This window comes from Dendrobates tinctorius, unplaced genomic scaffold (assembly GCF_039654945.1).
Source record: "Dendrobates tinctorius isolate UK_male_01 unplaced genomic scaffold, ASM3965494v1 ptg000143l, whole genome shotgun sequence".
In the NCBI taxonomy this organism is placed as follows: Eukaryota; Metazoa; Chordata; class Amphibia; order Anura; family Dendrobatidae; genus Dendrobates; species Dendrobates tinctorius.
The window spans coordinates 25,274,705-25,291,874 of record NW_027361810.1 but is presented as its reverse complement, the minus strand read 5'-3'; the positions used below and the strand labels follow the sequence as shown (position 1 = coordinate 25,291,874).

General features: G+C 43.8%; 2 protein-coding genes across 5 annotated transcripts; both read left to right on the top strand.

Annotated features, from left to right (window-relative positions):
* The first annotated feature begins 1,435 nt into the window (after positions 1 to 1,435).
* On the top strand, positions 1,436 to 16,628 carry ARL5A (ARF like GTPase 5A). 4 transcript variants are annotated; one of them, XM_073545612.1, is made up of 6 exons: positions 1,436 to 1,677; positions 7,310 to 7,370; positions 8,137 to 8,284; positions 14,045 to 14,128; positions 14,655 to 14,806; positions 15,877 to 16,628. In XM_073545612.1, the coding sequence occupies exons 1-6, from the start codon at positions 1,632 to 1,634 to the stop codon at positions 15,923 to 15,925; spliced, it is 540 nt and encodes a 179-aa protein (XP_073401713.1). In that variant the 5' UTR covers positions 1,436 to 1,631; the 3' UTR covers positions 15,926 to 16,628. The 4 variants fall into 4 exon arrangements, with proteins under 4 accessions (XP_073401713.1, XP_073401716.1, XP_073401714.1 ...); XM_073545615.1 differs by lacking the exon at positions 1,436 to 1,677 and adding an exon at positions 1,783 to 1,805; XM_073545613.1 differs by lacking the exon at positions 1,436 to 1,677 and adding an exon at positions 3,697 to 3,747.
* On the top strand, positions 8,528 to 14,038 carry LOC141049317 (uncharacterized). Its single transcript, XM_073545611.1, has 2 exons — positions 8,528 to 11,183; positions 11,631 to 14,038. The coding sequence occupies exons 1-2, from the start codon at positions 10,728 to 10,730 to the stop codon at positions 12,267 to 12,269; spliced, it is 1,095 nt and encodes a 364-aa protein (XP_073401712.1). The 5' UTR covers positions 8,528 to 10,727; the 3' UTR covers positions 12,270 to 14,038.
* Positions 16,629 to 17,170: the final 542 nt, after the last annotated feature.

Genomic DNA, 17,170 nt, shown 5'->3' with positions numbered 1-17,170 from the left:
AGATTCTCACTGCCCTAACAGTAAAGAATCCTCTTCTATGTTGGTGGAAAAACCTTTTCTCCTCCAGAAGCAGAGAATGCCCCCTTGTGACCGTCACCTTCCTTGGTATAAACAGATCCTCGGAGAGATATTTGTATTGTCCCCTTATATACTTATACATGGTTATTAGATCACCCCTCAGTCGTCTTTTTTCTAGACTAAATAATCCTAATTTTTCTAGTCTCTCTGGGTTTCGTAGTTCCTCCATCCCCTTTATTATTTTTTTTTGTTCTCCTTTATACCCGCTCTAGTTCCATTATATCCTTCCTGAGCACCGGTGCCCAAAACTGTACACAGTACTCCATGTGCGGTCTAACCAGGGATTTGTACAGAGGCAGTATAATGCTCTCATCATGTGTATCCAGACCTCTTTTAATGCACCCCATGATCCTGTTTGCCTTGGCAGCCGCTGCCTGGCGCTGGCTGCTCCAGGTAAGTTTATCATTAGCTAGAATCTCCAAGTCCTTCTCCATGTCAGATTTACCAAGTGGTTTCCCGTTCAGTGTGTAATGGTCATATTGATTCCTTCTTCCCATGTGTATAACCTTACATTTATCATTGTTAAACTGCATCTGCCACCTTTCCGCCCAAGTTCCCAACTTATCCAGATCCATCTGTAGCAGAATACTATCTTCTCTTGTACTGACTGCTTTACATAGTTTTGCATCATCTGCAAATATCGATATTTTACTGTGTTAAATGGAGAAACAATCTGCATGAAGCATCCAGTTCAGCTGCACAGGGGCCTGTGGGGGAAGAGGCCCAGTTCCTCTACAGGTTGCTCAGATGTTGTTGTTCCACTTCTCCCTCTGTAGTTTCTCCTTCTCATAGTGTTGAGGAAAGAACTGCCCTATATACTGCACTTCTCAGGTTTTATTTATAGTTAATTTTATATTTGTTTTTTTTTTTAATGTGGTACGTCCCAGGATTTGAAGTCATTACCTCTTACTTGAAACACAGGAGCGTCGGCAATGAGCCACAGGCTGCCACGTTTTTTTTCTGCCATTCTTGTTGCAGTTTTCTGTCACAGCCATAGCAACCAATCAGATCACAGCTTTCATTTTCTCACGCAGCTAGTAAAAATAGCAGCTAGATTCTGATTGGTTACTAAGGGTAACACATCTACATTTACTTTTCATTTGCCCATTTATTTTAACAAGTGAATACGACAATGTCATTAACAGTCGGTAATTACCTTATATCCTACAATTAATCTGCAATAATTCTTCTCTTGTTATTTTCATGCTAATCGTTATGTCTCCTCTAACGCTGTAGAAGTAGAACGGGGGCAGCCATTTTGTCAAAGACCAATTTATCATGAAAGGCTACGCGACGGACGACAGAAAAATGGCTGCTGCATCGAGGACATAGTGACGGTTAATATCCTGTCCTGGTCGCTCCCTGCTGACGTCATTAGCTGTGCGACGAGCTATGTGTCAGATGAAAGAGTCGGGGTGTTAGTGGCTGATTCCAGCTGTGGATATGGCGGCTGTGGGAAGCGTCTAGTGACCGAGACATGCCCGTGGGAGAGCGGCCCGTGATGTAAAGCGGCCTGTAGTCGCCTGGTGCCGCCGACAGGAGAACGTCCTAGAATGGGAATCCTATTCACCAAAATATGGAGGCTGTTCAGCCACCAGGGTAAGGCAGCGGCGTAGAACTACAACTCCCATCATGCCCCCATAGAATACTTTATCTAGCGTCATATTTAACCCCTTCCCTCCCTCCAAAATGATTTCCAGCTTTCATTGTGCAGTAAGAACGAGCTGGTAATGTGATTCTCCACCTCAGGGCTATTACACTCTTTTTCTTTTTTCCATTTAAAGGGGTTGTGCACCTTCAAGCGTTGTTGTTTTTCTTAAACACATGTGTTTTTTTTACTTATAAGGACATATGCACACAATCAGTGGACGCTGCGGGTTAGACGCTGTGTACTTGTGCAGCGTCCAGCTGTTACAGCATAGTGGATGGGATTTCTAGAACTCCTATGCCCACCATGAGTCAGCATTCACCCTCGGAGGCAGACATGCGGTGCGTCTTTCTAGACCGCAGCACGTCCATTTCTCTTGCAAGTCTCACCCATAGAATGTATTGGACGCTGTGAATCCGCATGGATTCACATGCAGATTCACCTACGTTCAATAGACGGCAGCACTTCGGATGCAGCGAACACGCTCTGCTTCCAAAGCGCTGCTACTTCCAGATCGCCTGCACTCGGCCTAATTGTGCAGTTGGGTTTAATTTGCAATTTTGCACCGTTTGCCTTCTATACCCTCTGTGATGTATTGTTCATTGCAGGCTGCAGAATGAGTTATCTGAGTATCTATCAGTGAGATCATTCTGACTGGGAGTTTATGACTCATTCTTCTCTTAGCTGAGCTTCTCTTAGCTGATTTATGCAATAGAAAAAAAAAAAACAGACAGCGCTTTGTGATGTGGTTCCAGCAGAAATAAACAAGAAGTACAGGTTCAGTTTCCTACTAACCTCAGCCAAAAAAACACAGTTCTGATGTCAAATTCAGGGACCTGAACTTCCTCCAGGGAGCAACAATGAGAAAAGAGGGGAAACGCAAATGATTTTCTATTGGGTTGAGGTCTGGAGACAGGCTAGGCCACTCCAGGACCTTGAAATGCTTCTTACGGAGCCACTCCTTAGTTGCCCTGGCTGTGTGTTTCGGGTCATTGTCATGCTGGAAGACCCAACCACGACCCATCTTCAATGCTCTTACTGAGGGAAGGAGGTTGTTGGCCAAAATCTCTCGATACATGCATGACCCCATCTATCTTCCCTTCAATACAGAGCAGTCGTCCTGTCCCATTTGCAGAAAAGCACCCCGAAAGTATGAGGTTTCCTCCCACCATGTTTCACGGTTGGGTCGGTGTTCTTGGGGTTGTACTCATCCTTCTTCTACGTCCAAACACGGCGAGTGGAGTTAATACCAAGAAGTTCTGTTTTCGTTTCATCTGTAAGGTACTTGGGTACTGCGCTTGTTAGGGCGGGAGCCACTCACTTGGGGCTTGACAGGGTACAATAGGGACCAGATACCCCTTTCTCCTCCAGAGTGGTCCTTGGGTTTCGATCTCTACAGGACCGGATGAGGTCTATCTTAATCTTTTTTATTTTGCACTGTTGTGGTCATGGGCAGTTATTATTGCTTTGTCAAGTTTTTTTAACTTTATTGATGCTTTGTCTGTTTTTGTGAGCAATTTTAACTTATAGTAAAAGTGAAGTTTTGTGGTTCCAATGCTGCATATTTACAATTACCCTATGGAGTCAGGTAACAGATCCCAGTTACCAGATCATTGACCAGGTCTTCCCATGTAGTTCTGGGCTGATTCCTGACCTTTCTCAGAATCCTCTTTACCACACGAGGCGAGACCTTGCCTGGAGCCCCAGTCCAAGGAAGATTGACAGTCATCTTGTGCTTCTCCCATTTTGTAATAATTGTGACAACAGCTGTTGCCTTCTCACCAAGCTGCTTGCCTATTGTCCTGTAGCCCATCCTAGCTTTTTGCAGATCTCCAATTTTGTAACCGGTGTTCTTAGATAGTTCTTTGGTCTTGGCCTTGGTGGGGAGGTTGGAGTGTAATTGAGTGTGTGGACAGGTGTCTTTTATACAGGTGCAAACAATAAGAGGTAATGAGTGCAGAATAGGAGGCTTCTTAAAGAAAAACGAACCTCTCTGTGAGAGCCGGAATTCTTCCTGGTTGGTAGGTGACCAAATACTTATTTCATGCAATAAAAAGCAATTTAATTATTTAAAAATCATACAATGTGATTCTCTGTTTTTTATTTTTAGATTCTGTCTCTCACAGGTGAAGTGAACCTGCGATAAAAATTACAGGCCTCTCCATTCGTTGTAGGTGGGAAACGTGCTAAATCGGCAGTGGATAAAATACTTATTTCCCCCACTGTATAATAGATTGAGTTCAGTAGTACAATCAATGCAGGATGTGCTGAATATTTTGTCATAATAATTTGGGGAAGTTATGAAATGTCCTCTAAATGTCTGTTCTGTTCCTGATCTCAGGATCTGGGCTTTTAGTTGAGATGAATCTGTGCTGCACTTTATGCACATGCTCAGTAGGGGGCAGTGCTGTGGATGTGGAGGTTTAATCTTACTGACTCCAGAGCCCTGTTTTGTTTTTCTGTGAGCCTGGAGCCGTCCCCGATTTCTCAGTTGATTTATGACCACATCAAAATGAAATGCACAGGGAACAAAGAGCCTGGTGCAAAATGCAAAAATGATTTTTATCCGCAAATACATGCATTCAAGTTAAAAAAAAAAAAAAAAAAAAATTATTCCAAGAGGTGGACAACCGCTTTTAGGTTAGGTTTCCACTATAAGTTTTGGTGCGTTTTTTCACTCTGTGTATTTCGAATTGGCCACACGTGATTTTTTTTTCTTACGGGTACGCTGAGTTTCATGTGCATATTTTCCCCATAGAATTGCGCTAAAGCTGTGGAAAACGCACTAAAAGCGCATATAATCCGCACCTGACTCCATCAATAAAGTTTACCAGAAAGTATAAAACAAAATGGCTTTAATTAAAACGTGACACACCCAACGAGACAAAAAAAGTGGGAAAAAAAACCCCGCAAGTAACCGAAGTTTCATAATAGGTCCAGAAAATGTGCAATATCAGAAACGCAGCAAATCCCATGAGCACGTGGCCTAAGGAGTAGTGATGCGCAAACGTGCTCCGATAAGGTGTTATATGCTCGGGTGCTAACCGGGTGACTTTGGTGTACTCGAGTCCCCGCGGCTTTGTCTTGCAACGGTTGATCGACAGCCGCAACACATGGGATTTCCTGTTTGTTAGGCCTTCCCTGTATGTGCTGTGGCTGGTATGCGGGGACACGAGCATGTTATTAACCCTTCTCCATCTCTTTCTATTGGACCTTGTTGGCGTGTATGCAGCTAGTTCTTTTCAGTTTGCACCTTTTGGATTAATTCTCGTACTCGGCAACAGTGTATAATTGCGGTTTTGTGAAACGGTAATTATTTTGCATCTTACCATCCGGAATCACCGCTGTGTTCACGGCTTAAAGGGATTGTCGGATGCCAAGTGCATATACGGCAATAGCTGAATCGGCTACGAAGGTGGGCACTATGTGTCATCAGCTAATGAATTTTGGCTGTGTTTTAGCACTCAGTTTTGGGCTACTTATATGCAGTTTTCCATATTTTCATGCACTATCCTGATATTGCCTTTAAAAAGAGAAAAAAAAAAAGCATCAAAACTGTGTGTGTGTGAACATGGTCCTAATACAGGTAGCCTGGACCCCAACTATGGTGATAGAGCATTGAACTTAAAGGGAAGCTGCCAGTAGCATCATCGCTCCTAAGCCGTCTATATTGGCCGTGCAGGTCATAGGACATTGAGTAACTTGATACCTTGATATCTGCGATCCGACGTCTTATTCCATAGAAATCCACATTTAAAAAAAATTTAAATAAAAATATGTAAATGGGCTTTTAAGATCTATGGTTCGGACATAGATCTTCCTGAAAATCTGCCTCCAGAGCTTATTTCATGTGGAAGGAGGCGTTACCAGTGTGAGACCGGTCCGATCTCATAAAATTAATTATTCCATAAAGTAAACGCCATTAAAAAAAACTCCTAAATTTCACTTTTATTTTTTGCTCCCTGCACCCCCCTCCCCTACAAATAAAAATGCAATGCAAAATAATCAAAGCGTCGTATATACCCCCAGAATGGCGCAAATAAAATCCACATCCTGTCGACCTAAAGTTGTGGGTTTTAGAAAATGTCAAAAACAAACCAAATTTTTTCAAAATATTTAAAAAGTAAAAAAAAATGATTAAATGTCTGATCTCCTCCTAATTCTACTGATCTGACTAGTCACATAGACGAAATACAGAAGATGACGGCGGAATTGTATGTTTTTCATTTTTTCACAGCACTGTTGGGAAAGCGTGAACGGTCTCATCCAAAAACTACAACTCGTCTCGTGAAAAAAAACCCAAAAACCTCACAAGTCCTCGTTCGCCAATGTAGACAGAAAAAAAATAAGGGGGTTAACGTTGATGTGTTTTATTTCTTGGCTTGGAGGACGACATTTCCTGATAAGGATTTGTCGTGCATGTGCCACCACGTGCCCCGTAGTCAGCAGGATTCCCGTGTGTCGCTTGGTCCGTAGTATGAATGATTCATTGTTTGCTCTCGGCAGTGTATTGTGTTTACTCTGGAATTGATCTCCGTAGTGAAAACTTACCCAGGAGAGACTCTGCCCCTGGACGCCCTCGTCTTATCTCTGCAGTTGGAGTAATTAGATTTTTTTTTTTTTATATGCAATTTTTCAACCAGTTGAATTATCATTCCAGTGGTTCCAAACATAAAGAGGTTTTCTGGTTTTTACAAATCCTTAGTTATTAGTGATGAGCGAACGTGCTGGGATAAAGTGTTATATGAGCATGCTCGGGTGTTAACCGAGTGTCTTCGGCGTGCTCGAAAAATATGTTTGCGTCCCCACGCCTGCATCCGCAACACATGCAGGGATTGCCTCTTTGTTAGGCAATCCCTGTTGTCGAGACATGCAAGCGCGGGGACACGAACATATTATTCGAGCACGCTGAAGACACTTGCTTAGCACCCGAGCATGCTCATATCACACCTTATCCGAGCACGTTCACTCATCACAATTAATTACAATGGTGATAGATAACAAGGGTCCTCTGCTCCCCTACTTTTTCACCCCATGGCCGTTAGTTAGCAGGATCACCGGTCTATCCACAGGACAGGCGATAGCTGCTTGATTGGAGGGTGTCCAAATGCTGGTCAGAATGGAGCAGCGATTCAAAAGCCTGTTCACCGCTCCATTCATTCCCTATTGGGCTGCGGAGCGTTGTGATCCGCTTTTTCTCATCTAGGAGTCGAGCCTTCATAGATGGATATAAGCACATTTTCAGTTTACGGCTTGTTAAAATTTTCAGCCATTCTTGAGATCTAAACTCTTTTCTCTTGTTTACCGCTCGTTGCCTTGGTGACCGACCATCGCTGCTAGACAGCAGAACACGTGCCTATCTTTTCTATGGAGCTTGTAAGATTAAAGGCAGTGCTAACAAGCCGGACAACATCAGTGGTCGGTCACCTAGGTAACGAGCTGTAAACAAAATAAAAATGTTAGTATCTCATGAACGACTGCAAAATTTTACTAAACGGTAAATTGTAAAAGTGTTGGTCTTTCCAACCACTATCTTCATATATGGATGTAATGATTTGTATCTATTTTATTTCTATATTTCAGAGCACAAGGTTATAATTGTGGGCCTGGATAACGCGGGGAAGACGACCATACTGTATCAGTTGTAAGTACCTGTGTCTTCTGGCGATATCGATGTCCTGTTCACTGGGTGCTCGCTGCTTTTTATTTTACTGTTCTCCAGGTAGTAAATTCAGAATATACCTTTAAGGAATGTTCACACCCAGTGGGATATGAAGCGGCTTTTTTGTTCGGATTTTCCAGTACCAGTATTGTAGGCACCATTTTATCAAATCGAATGCACACGCTGCAGAGACAACCCGCAGCGTAAATTAAGCAGCGCCGAGCATTTGTCGTCTGTGTATGCCGGGGTTATTCACTGCGGATTTTACCTTCCCAAATGCAGAGCAAAATTTGCAATGAAATCCAACGACGATCTGCGACTAAGCTTCATGGTTCGTCCTTCCTTCTATTCCATAAGGAAAGCTGAGAATTGTCCCCAATTGGTGACATCCTCATGTGGATTTCCGGGCGTACAACGGTCATTTTTACCGTATAATGTACTGAACTTGGGGGGGAAAACATTCCAATTGGAGTGATATGGTGGGGAAAAAAAAATCCAGTTCAACCATCCCATTGTGTTTTGGTCTTTGATTTTACGACGTTGGATGAATAGTAGAATTGACTGAGGGTTTTTATGCTGAATAATGTTATAAATATTAAGTGTAGTTTTTATGGTACGTCGGGGTTGGGGTTTCCTTGGGCCTCGACGTTCTCCAATTAGGTTTGTCGCGTGATTTGCGACGGAGCTCGCGCCTTATCATTCAGATCGTTGTGAGCAATGTATCGATCAGTCTCTTTTCTTTTTTCAGTTCCATGAATGAAGTAGTTCACACGTCTCCGACCATAGGCAGCAACGTGGAGGAGATAGTGGTCAACAATACAAGGTTTCTTATGTGGGACATCGGCGGTCAGGAATCCCTCCGCTCGTCGTGGAATACGTATTATACCAACACAGAGGTAAGATTGTGTCCTCAGCAAGAAAAAATGACATCTCTCCATACTTCTACGGCTGTGATATGATGTCCAATTATTTATGGAATGCTTCTATATGAATAAATGTATTTAGGCCAGTATCCACCCATAAAAGAGGGCCGATCGAATTCTTTGCTCTGTTCATACAGGTCGATACAAACTATATGGAGACAAAACAACTCATAAAATGATCATCATGTCTTCGTATTTTGTGCGTATTAAATTTTTTTTTTTTTTTTTTTTTTTTCTACAGTCGTAAGAACTAACATGCAGCTAGGTGTTAACTACCAGTCTGTTGTGCAGAGCGCACAGTCGGACCTCCTCAGAATATAAAGTCCTATTGAAATGCCATCTTTTTTTTTTTTACTCTTCGCCACGACAGCACCCACTGGAGGTATCGGATCCGCCCATTTGGAACAGGAAACCCTACAGGAAAGATAAAAGGGGCGGTCCGCCTTTCCTCCTCAGTTTTTGGTTTCCTGTTCCAAATGGAGCAGGATCCTGCAGGATCTTACCTGGGCCATGCATCCGCCTGTGCGGTCTCCTCGGGGCTGACACAGGGCGACTTCCGGGGGCACGACAGGAGTGAAGATAAAACAGAGCTGCAACGATGGAACCATGTCGTCCCCCACGGAGTCGCAGGCCCCAGCAGGGGATTCAGCTGGGGGCAATTCCACCAGGGACCGCAGCGCCAGGACAGAGACTGCCCGCAGGAGCGAGGCAGCAGAAACCAGATCCAGACCGTCTCAGCCATCCGACCCGGTATTAAGCTTCACTGGGTGAGTGTGCAAAGTATATACTCTACCTATTAAGCTAACCCCCCCCCTCTCTTTACCTTTGACCTCCCACTTCAGTCAAAGAAAAAAGAAAAAGCTAAACATAAAGAATGCGCATTATGTTCAGAGCCTCTCCCTGACTCCTACCCCAAAAAACTCTGCAAACAATGCATGAAAGAAACCAGGCAGGGGTCGACGATATCTTCTAAAGATATCCGAGCCATAATTAGGGAGGAGATACAAGCCATCAACCGCGCCAGCACTCCCTCAGAGTCCAGTCATAAGAAACAGGTCGTTGTTAGTTCAGAGACAGAGGAAGAACAGGAGTTAAATTCAGGCTCCGCATTCACGTCCTCATCGTCATCCTCGGAGATGGAAGGACGCGCATGTTTTCCACTGGACAGCGTAGATAACCTAGTAAAAGCGGTTAGAAATACTATGGGGTGTGAAGAGGAAAGGGGAGCCCAAACCGCGCAGGACATTATGTTTGCGGGATTGGCAGAAAAAGAGGAGATCATTTCCGGTGATACCGGCAATTAAGGACCTCATCAAAAGAGAGTGGGAAAAACACGACCAGAGGGGTTTTCTCCCATCAGCCTCAAAACGGAAGTATCCGTTCACTGATGAAGACCTATTGAAATGGACTAAAATACCAAAGGTGGATGCCGTCATAGCCTCCACTTCCAAACAGACCTCGTTCCCGGTCGAGGACGCAGGATTGTTAGCAGACCCATTAGACCGAAAGGCAGAATCTTCGCTCAAAAGGTCCTGGGAGTCCACCACCGGGGTATTCAAACCTGCAATAGCCAGCACATGTACTGCTAGATCAATGCTGGTATGGCTAGATCAATTAGACCAGCAGATCGAGCAAAGAGTGTCAAGGGAGAAACTGCGTGCAGCCATCCTGTTGATAAGAGGTGCAGCTGCCTTTATGGCAGATGCTTCAGCGGACACCCTAAGACTGGCAGCGAGGTCGGCAGCCCTGGTGAATAACGCCAGACGCGCGCTGTGGATAAAAAGCTGGAAAGGGGACGCACAATCAAAATCCAAAATTAGTGCAACCCCATGCGAGGGTGAGTTCCTCTTCGGGAAAGCCTTAGACGAAATTCTCGCCAAGGCAAAAGAGAGGAAAAAGGCCTTCAGTGATTCTCCCATTCCGTTTTATAGGAAAACCTTTAAGAGACGGCCATTCGGGAGAAGAAGACAGTCGGACAGAACGAATAGATGGGCCACGAAAGACGAAAAGCAGAAGGGTACCATCTTCAGAGGGCCAACATATAGGAGAGATAAAAATTAAGAGTTTAAACCCACCAGTTGGGGGTAGATTAAAATTTTTTGTTACCAAATGGGAACAAATTACGTTAAGCCCATGGATTTTGAACATAATCAAAGAAGGAATAAAGATTGAATTCCTTCAGATCCCTTATGAATTCTTTGTTATAACTCGCCTTAATTCCTCAGTTCAGCAAAAGGCTCTCGAAGACGAGATTCGAGTCCTACTAGCTAAAAATGTTTTAGTTGACGTCCCTGAGGAACAACAGGGTAGAGGTTTTTACTCTCCCCTGTTTTTGGTGCCTAAACCAGACGGTACGTTTAGAACCATTATTAATTTAAAGAAGCTTAATTCATTTATAAAAAATTATAACTTCAAAATGGAATCAATTAGATCCACTATAAAGCTTCTTTTCCCAAATTGCGTAATGGCAGGGATTGATTTAAAAGATGCTTATTATCATCTCCCTATTCACAATAGATTCCAGAAATACCTAAGAGTCGCAGTGGAAGTCGAGGGCAGGATTCGTCATTTCCAATACGCGGCCATGCCCTTCGGGCTTTCCACGGCACCAAGAATATTTACCAAGGTGATGGCAGAAGTAATGGCCTACCTTCGCCAAAAGGACACACTGATCGTGCCGTATTTAGACGACTTCCTAATAATTGGGAATTCAGTCAAACAATGTACCGAACGCGTGACTGACACAATCTCCTCTTTTCAGAGCCTTGGCTGGATCATCAATATCCAAAAGTCCAGACTCGATCCACAATCTCTCCAGACATTTCTAGGATTTCAACTAGATTCCTTGACCCAGAGATGTCTACTACCTCAGGTAAAAATCACCCTCATGAAACAAAAAATACGAGCAGCTATAGATAGACCACGGGTGTCCTTGAGAGGAGCAATGTCACTATTAGGATCACTAAATTCTTGCACCCCGGCAGTCCGGTGGGCCCAGTACCATGTCCGTACACTACAACACCAGATCCTCCAAGAGGATAAGCGACATAGTGGTCATTTACAGAGCAAAATAACCCTGTCACAAGAAGTCTTGACTTCTCTAGAGTGGTGGTTAGATGATGACCATTTATGTTCAGGAGTTCCATGGGTTATAGTTCCATCCTGTATCGTAACCACCGATGCCAGTCCCCAGGGCTGGGGAGCCCACATGGAGAATGGGTTTCATCAGGGAAGGTGGAATAGAGAGGAATGCGAGTACTCATCCAATTTAAAAGAACTGACTGCAGTGTTCTATGCTTTATACAACTTCCTTCCGCAGCTCCAACAGAAGCATGTCAGGATCCTATCGGACAACACCACCACAGTGGCCTATATAAACAGACAAGGAGGAACTCGATCAGAGACTCTGATGTCTTCAGCGGCAAGAATTTTAAACTTAGCAGAAAACTATTTTTTGTCCCTCTCGGCCCTTCATATCAGAGGCGAGAGCAATCAAAAGGCAGACTTCCTAAGCCGACACACTCTACGGCAAGGAGAGTGGTGCCTCAATCAGAAGGTCTTCAGGGACATAGTAGCCCTATGGGGACAACCCGAGGTGGACCTTTTCGCCACAAAGGAGAACAGGCAGATAAAAACATTTGCCTCCCTATCTCCATCAGATCACCCAGACATACTAGACGCCCTTCTAGCTCCATGGAATTTCAACCTGGCGTATGCGTTCCCTCCATTGATCCTCCTACCTCAAGTAATTCGGAAGATCAGAGACGACAAAGCAAGGATAATCTTAATAGCACCGTTCTGGCCAAAAAGACCGTGGTTTTCGTGGCTGCAAATTATGTCAATAACAGATCCTTGGGTCCTTCCTTCGACTCCCAACCTACTCTCCCAAGGCCCCTTTTTCCACCCTCAAGTGGTCAGCTTGCACTTGACGGCGTGGAATTTGAGAGGCAGTTATTGAGGACAAGAGGATTCTCTGAGTCTTTAATTACTACACTACTACAAAGTAGAAAACAGTCCACAACCCAAATTTACACTAGAATATGGAAAAAATTTCTTCAATTCCATACAGTACCTCATACAGCAGAAATTCCGATAATCCCAATCTTGGAATTTCTGCAGAAAGGGAAAGACTTAGGCTTAGCAGTAAATACGCTAAGAGTACAAATATCGGCATTAGGAGCACTATATGGCCATAATATAGCAGGCAACAAGTGGATAACTCGATTCATTACAGCATGTGAACGAATAGCTCCAATCCACATACCCTCCGTCCCTACATGGGATCTAAATCTGGTCTTAGACGCCCTAACGGTAGACCCCTTTGAGCCGATCGACACAATACCCTTCAAATACTTAGCACTTAAAATGGCCCTCTTGGTAGCACTGACCTCAGCTAGAAGAGTGGGTGATATCCAGGCCTTGTCAATAGATCCACCTTTTTTTCAAGAATACCAAGACAGATTGGTATTAAAACAAGACCCTGCCTACCTGCCAAAAGTGGCAACAAAATACCATAGATCTCAGGAGATACTCCTCCCAACCTTCTATAAAAATCCCTCTACTCCGGAAGAGCAGAAGTTCCATACTCTGGACGTCAAAAGAACTGTCCTAAAATATATTGAGAGGTCCAACAGTTGGAGGCAGAGTAGGGCCCTATTTGTTTCATTTCAGGGCTGTAAGAAGGGGTATGGAGTCACGAAGAGCACCATTTCCCGGTGGATCAGAGAGGCCATTCGTTTAGCCTACTTCGCAAAAAACGAAGATCCTCCCGGGAACATCAGGGCGCATTCCACCAGGGCAATGGCAACTTCTTGGGCGGAAAAGGGAGATGTTCCGATTGAAACTATATGTAAGGCGGCAGTTTGGTCATCCCCTTCTACCTTCTATAACCACTATAGACTTGATCTTTCATCAACCTCTGACTTAAGCTTTGGCAGGACTGTCCTTGGCACGGTGGTCCCACCCAGGTGATGGTCTCTGGAATCTCTCCAGTGGGTGCTGTCGTGGCGAAGAGTAAAAAGCCGGATTACTTACCGGTAATGCTCTTTTAATGAGTCCACGACAGCACCCGCTCACTTCCCTCCCTAAAGATATCAATAGTTAAAGTATATCAACCAAATAATGGATAAGAAAGATGTTAAAATAAGAGAACATTGCCTAATCCTTGGCGGTCCTTCTGGTACTCTGAAACGTAAAACTGAGGAGGAAAGGCGGACCGCCCCTTTTATCTTTCCTGTAGGGTTTCCTGTTCCAAATGGGCGGATCCGATACCTCCAGTGGGTGCTGTCGTGGACTCATTAAAAGAGCATTACCGGTAAGTAATCTGGCTTTTTTTTTTTTTTTTTTTTAAATGTTTAATAAAATGTTGATAATCTGGCATTATTGGTACCGAGGTGTGATGTTTAAAAAAAAAAAAAAAAAAAAATACCACCCCTCGCAGGTATAGAGGTATAGCCATACCATTACAGCAGACAGCTTTTCCTCCATCTCTTCTGGTGGCATTAACCCCCTTTATGAACCATAATGTAAATGTACGTCACAGGTGGTTGCCTGTTAATGCACCATGGCAAAAAGGTGGCTAGGTCCAAAATAGATGGGTGATTGAAAACAGACAGGTGCGTGAAAAATTGCGTCAGTCGTGTCCACGGATTGAATGTGTGATTGGTTCTGTGTGCAGGATTTTGCATCGTTCTTGTTTCTCTCCCCTCTGACGTGTCCTCTCTTTTCCTGCAGTTTGTGATAGTGGTGGTGGACAGCACCGATAGGGAGCGGATCTCGGTGACCAAAGAGGAGCTTTATAAGATGTTATCTCATGAGGTGAGTTCCATCAATGTCAGTCACCCGGAACCCCTGACCGAACACCTGTGATCGGCGGCGGCAGCCGGACAGAACTGTTTGGTTGCGGACTGCTCCGTTTTTCTGATGGGTGCTACACATTTGTCCTCCGATGATCCGAATAGGAGGCGGCTGCGAAGTACCCGCCGCGGCCACTATCAAAAGACTGAGCAGCTCTGTAATCGAGCAGTACCAGCCGGCGGCCACTGACACTGAGAACAGCTGAACGGTGGGAATTATGGGTGTCAGACCCTGACCAATCAGACATTGATGACCTATCCTCAGGATAGATCATCATTGAAAAAGTAGTGGACAACTTCTTTAATCTATAGCATCCAAGCTGTTTTGCTTACAGAGGATTAGACTAAAGGCGAAACATCAGCCACGACAAGAACGACATTTAAGTGTAATGTCTGCATTGGATTAGCATAAAAAAAAAAACATTGCTACTTAGCAAAAGGTAAGATACAAAGATGATCATAGATTTTACTTCTTTTGCTAATTGAAGGACCTAAAGAAAGCCGGACTGCTGGTGTTTGCAAATAAACAAGATGTGAAAGAGTGCATGACGGTGGCCGAAATCTCCCAGTTCTTGAAGTTGACGTCAGTAAAGGATCACCAGTGGCACATACAGGCCTGCTGTGCGCTCACTGGAGAGGGGTGAGGGACGGCCATTATTTGTCCTGACTTGTAAAACACACACGTAAGAGTCTGTTCCAGGAATTGGGCATCTTTCTTTTATATAGAAGTTTGGTAACAGGTAGGCACCGGCTACTGCTATCTGTGCCCATTCGGAGAGGTGATATCCCTCTTCTGTCATCATCGCCGATATCATGGGCAAACTTTCTAGAACTCCCATAGACTTTGATCAGAGTGGTAGGATGCATGCTCATCTCTAGCTTCTCACCGGTGATAGTCCAGCGTCCCCTGTTGTGGGGGTCTGACCACTGGGGTGTAAAATGTTATCAGCCATATAGTGGGTAGACAGTAATACATTTATTGTACAAGGAATACCCATAACTATAGTGATAAGTAATTCACCAGGACCCTGGGGAAAAAGATTATCCTCTTAGACCAACTTCTTGCTGTCCCACCGTTTAGAAACTACAACTCCCAGCATGTGTTAATGGACCAAGAGTTGCAGAGCCTCAGTTTGGATAGCATCCACCTAGGATAACCCTTTTTTTTTTTTTTTTTTTTTGAGGCAACTCCTTTGACATAGAGCTTCTCAAAGGAAGATGGTAGCCGGCTAGTTAATGAATGTTATGTGCCATCACTGGATATTAGATGGCACACTGTGCAGCCAGTACATTGGCATGTCCCCCCAAAGTTAGGGTTGCTCTTTATAGGGGTCCCCTTCAGGGTATTGTCTCCATCAATATTCCAAATCAGCCGTGGACTGTAAAGGAAAAAAAATGGGATCAGTGGGTTTTTGGTTTCTGAAAGGTGCAAGTTTTTTTCCAAGAGTTAAAGAAAGTTCTGGTTGATTTCTCTCTTCTCTTCGGTTGCATCTGTTTTGGGGATCACCCACCACTCCTGCTATTCCACGCTTAGTAGGATTTGTTACCCCTTGTTCCTTAGATCCTTGCATGGCAAGGTATATGTACTAATATCCGGGCAGACTCCCTTATCTGGGAAGGCTTTTGGAGCTGTAGAATTGATGGATATAAGTAGAAATCTGCCTCTCGCGTTTTCTACCGTTCACTTCTCCTCCTTTTCTCTTTGTTTAGCCTTTGTCAAGGACTGGAGTGGATGATGTCGAGACTAAAATCCAGATGACCCCAGTGACACACGTGCCGAGACATTAGACTTCGGACATACTGTATTTATAAATGCCTGAACTGCTGCAAACCAAGTATTTATAAGCGTCGTGTCCCACCGACAGGACAACACCACACCAGAGACCTCCGATCCAGCGGCTCCTGTGTCCTACGAAAGCTGTGATTGACCCCTGACCATTCTTTTTAGTCTTTGCACCCCCCTTGTTCCCTGCACATCAAAAGTCAGAGAAGGTGGTTTTTAAACTTTTTTATATTGTAGCTTCGGTTCTTGTCCAGTTGAATGTGGTAATAAGCTGACAACAGCGAGCCTACGAATCAAGCATGGACTGAGCAGTATTGTGAGCAGCGACTCGGTACATATCTGTGTATTTCCCGTGTTCTCGCATGCTCCTCAGTTCCAGTAACGTACAGAAACATTGCCTTGATGACAGTGAATATTGCACAGTTCCAACTTGAACACTCTGATATGTAAGACTATTATTTGTCACTTTTCTTTTTTTGTTTTGGTTTGTTTTTGGTCCTTTATTTTTATTTTTTATTTTTTTAATTTAAATTGTACATTCCTTGGCGTATACCGATTTGCATGTTATGTTCCCTCCACGTACAGTCGTTCTTTCTTTAATTCTCCTGCTCTTGTCTGGAAAACCTGCTGAAATAACTTTTGACCTGGTGATAATAAATTAAAGATGGAGGGGAAAATCCTCTGGTGTCATTTCTGTTTAATTCTTTACCTACTTGTCTGGGCTTAGTAAAACAGGGCTGCCTTCTTTCTAAAACCACGTCACTATTCACTTCGACAGGCGAGATTCATTATTGCATTTGCGTCCCATTTGTTTTTTGTTCACCCATTTCTCATTTGCACCTCTTATTTCTAGGTGTTCGCCTTGTTTTTTTTATGCTGACTATTGTGGGCAGAATTTAGTATGTTCAAGATTTTTGTGGCCGATTCATAAATTATGATTTTATTTTTTTTTAAGGTGCTAAATTTTAAAAAAAAATGTACCCTTACCATAAGGGCTCATTCAGACATCCGTTTTCTGCTCACAAATTCTATGCATGATTTTTTTCAGGGGTTGAACCTGTACCTGGTATACTGTATGGGGTAGTTTACATGCCCAATTTTTTTTAATCTTTTTTCTTTTTTTGTGGCCTGTGCAAAATTGTTGAGACCTGTCCGATATCAGTCTGGATTGGTATCTGTGTCGGATCAAAATTGGCAAAGCAAGTCTTTGGGTCCATGAAA

What these genes read in the sequence shown, in the direction of transcription:
- ARL5A (XM_073545612.1), top strand. Translation starts at nt 1,632, where the DNA reads ATGGGAATCCTATTCACCAAAATATGGAGGCTGTTCAGCCACCAGG. An exon ending in CGTATTATACCAACACAGAG is followed by an intron (nt 8,285 to 14,044) that starts GTAAGATTGTGT and finishes CTTTTCCTGCAG; the next exon opens with TTTGTGATAGTGGTGGTGGA. An exon ending in TGTGCGCTCACTGGAGAGGG is followed by an intron (nt 14,807 to 15,876) that starts GTGAGGGACGGC and finishes CTCTTTGTTTAG; the next exon opens with CCTTTGTCAAGGACTGGAGT.
- LOC141049317 (XM_073545611.1), top strand. Translation starts at nt 10,728, where the DNA reads ATGGAATCAATTAGATCCACTATAAAGCTTCTTTTCCCAAATTGCGTA. An exon ending in AGAGATGTCTACTACCTCAG is followed by an intron (nt 11,184 to 11,630) that starts GTAAAAATCACC and finishes TTCCTTCCGCAG; the next exon opens with CTCCAACAGAAGCATGTCAG.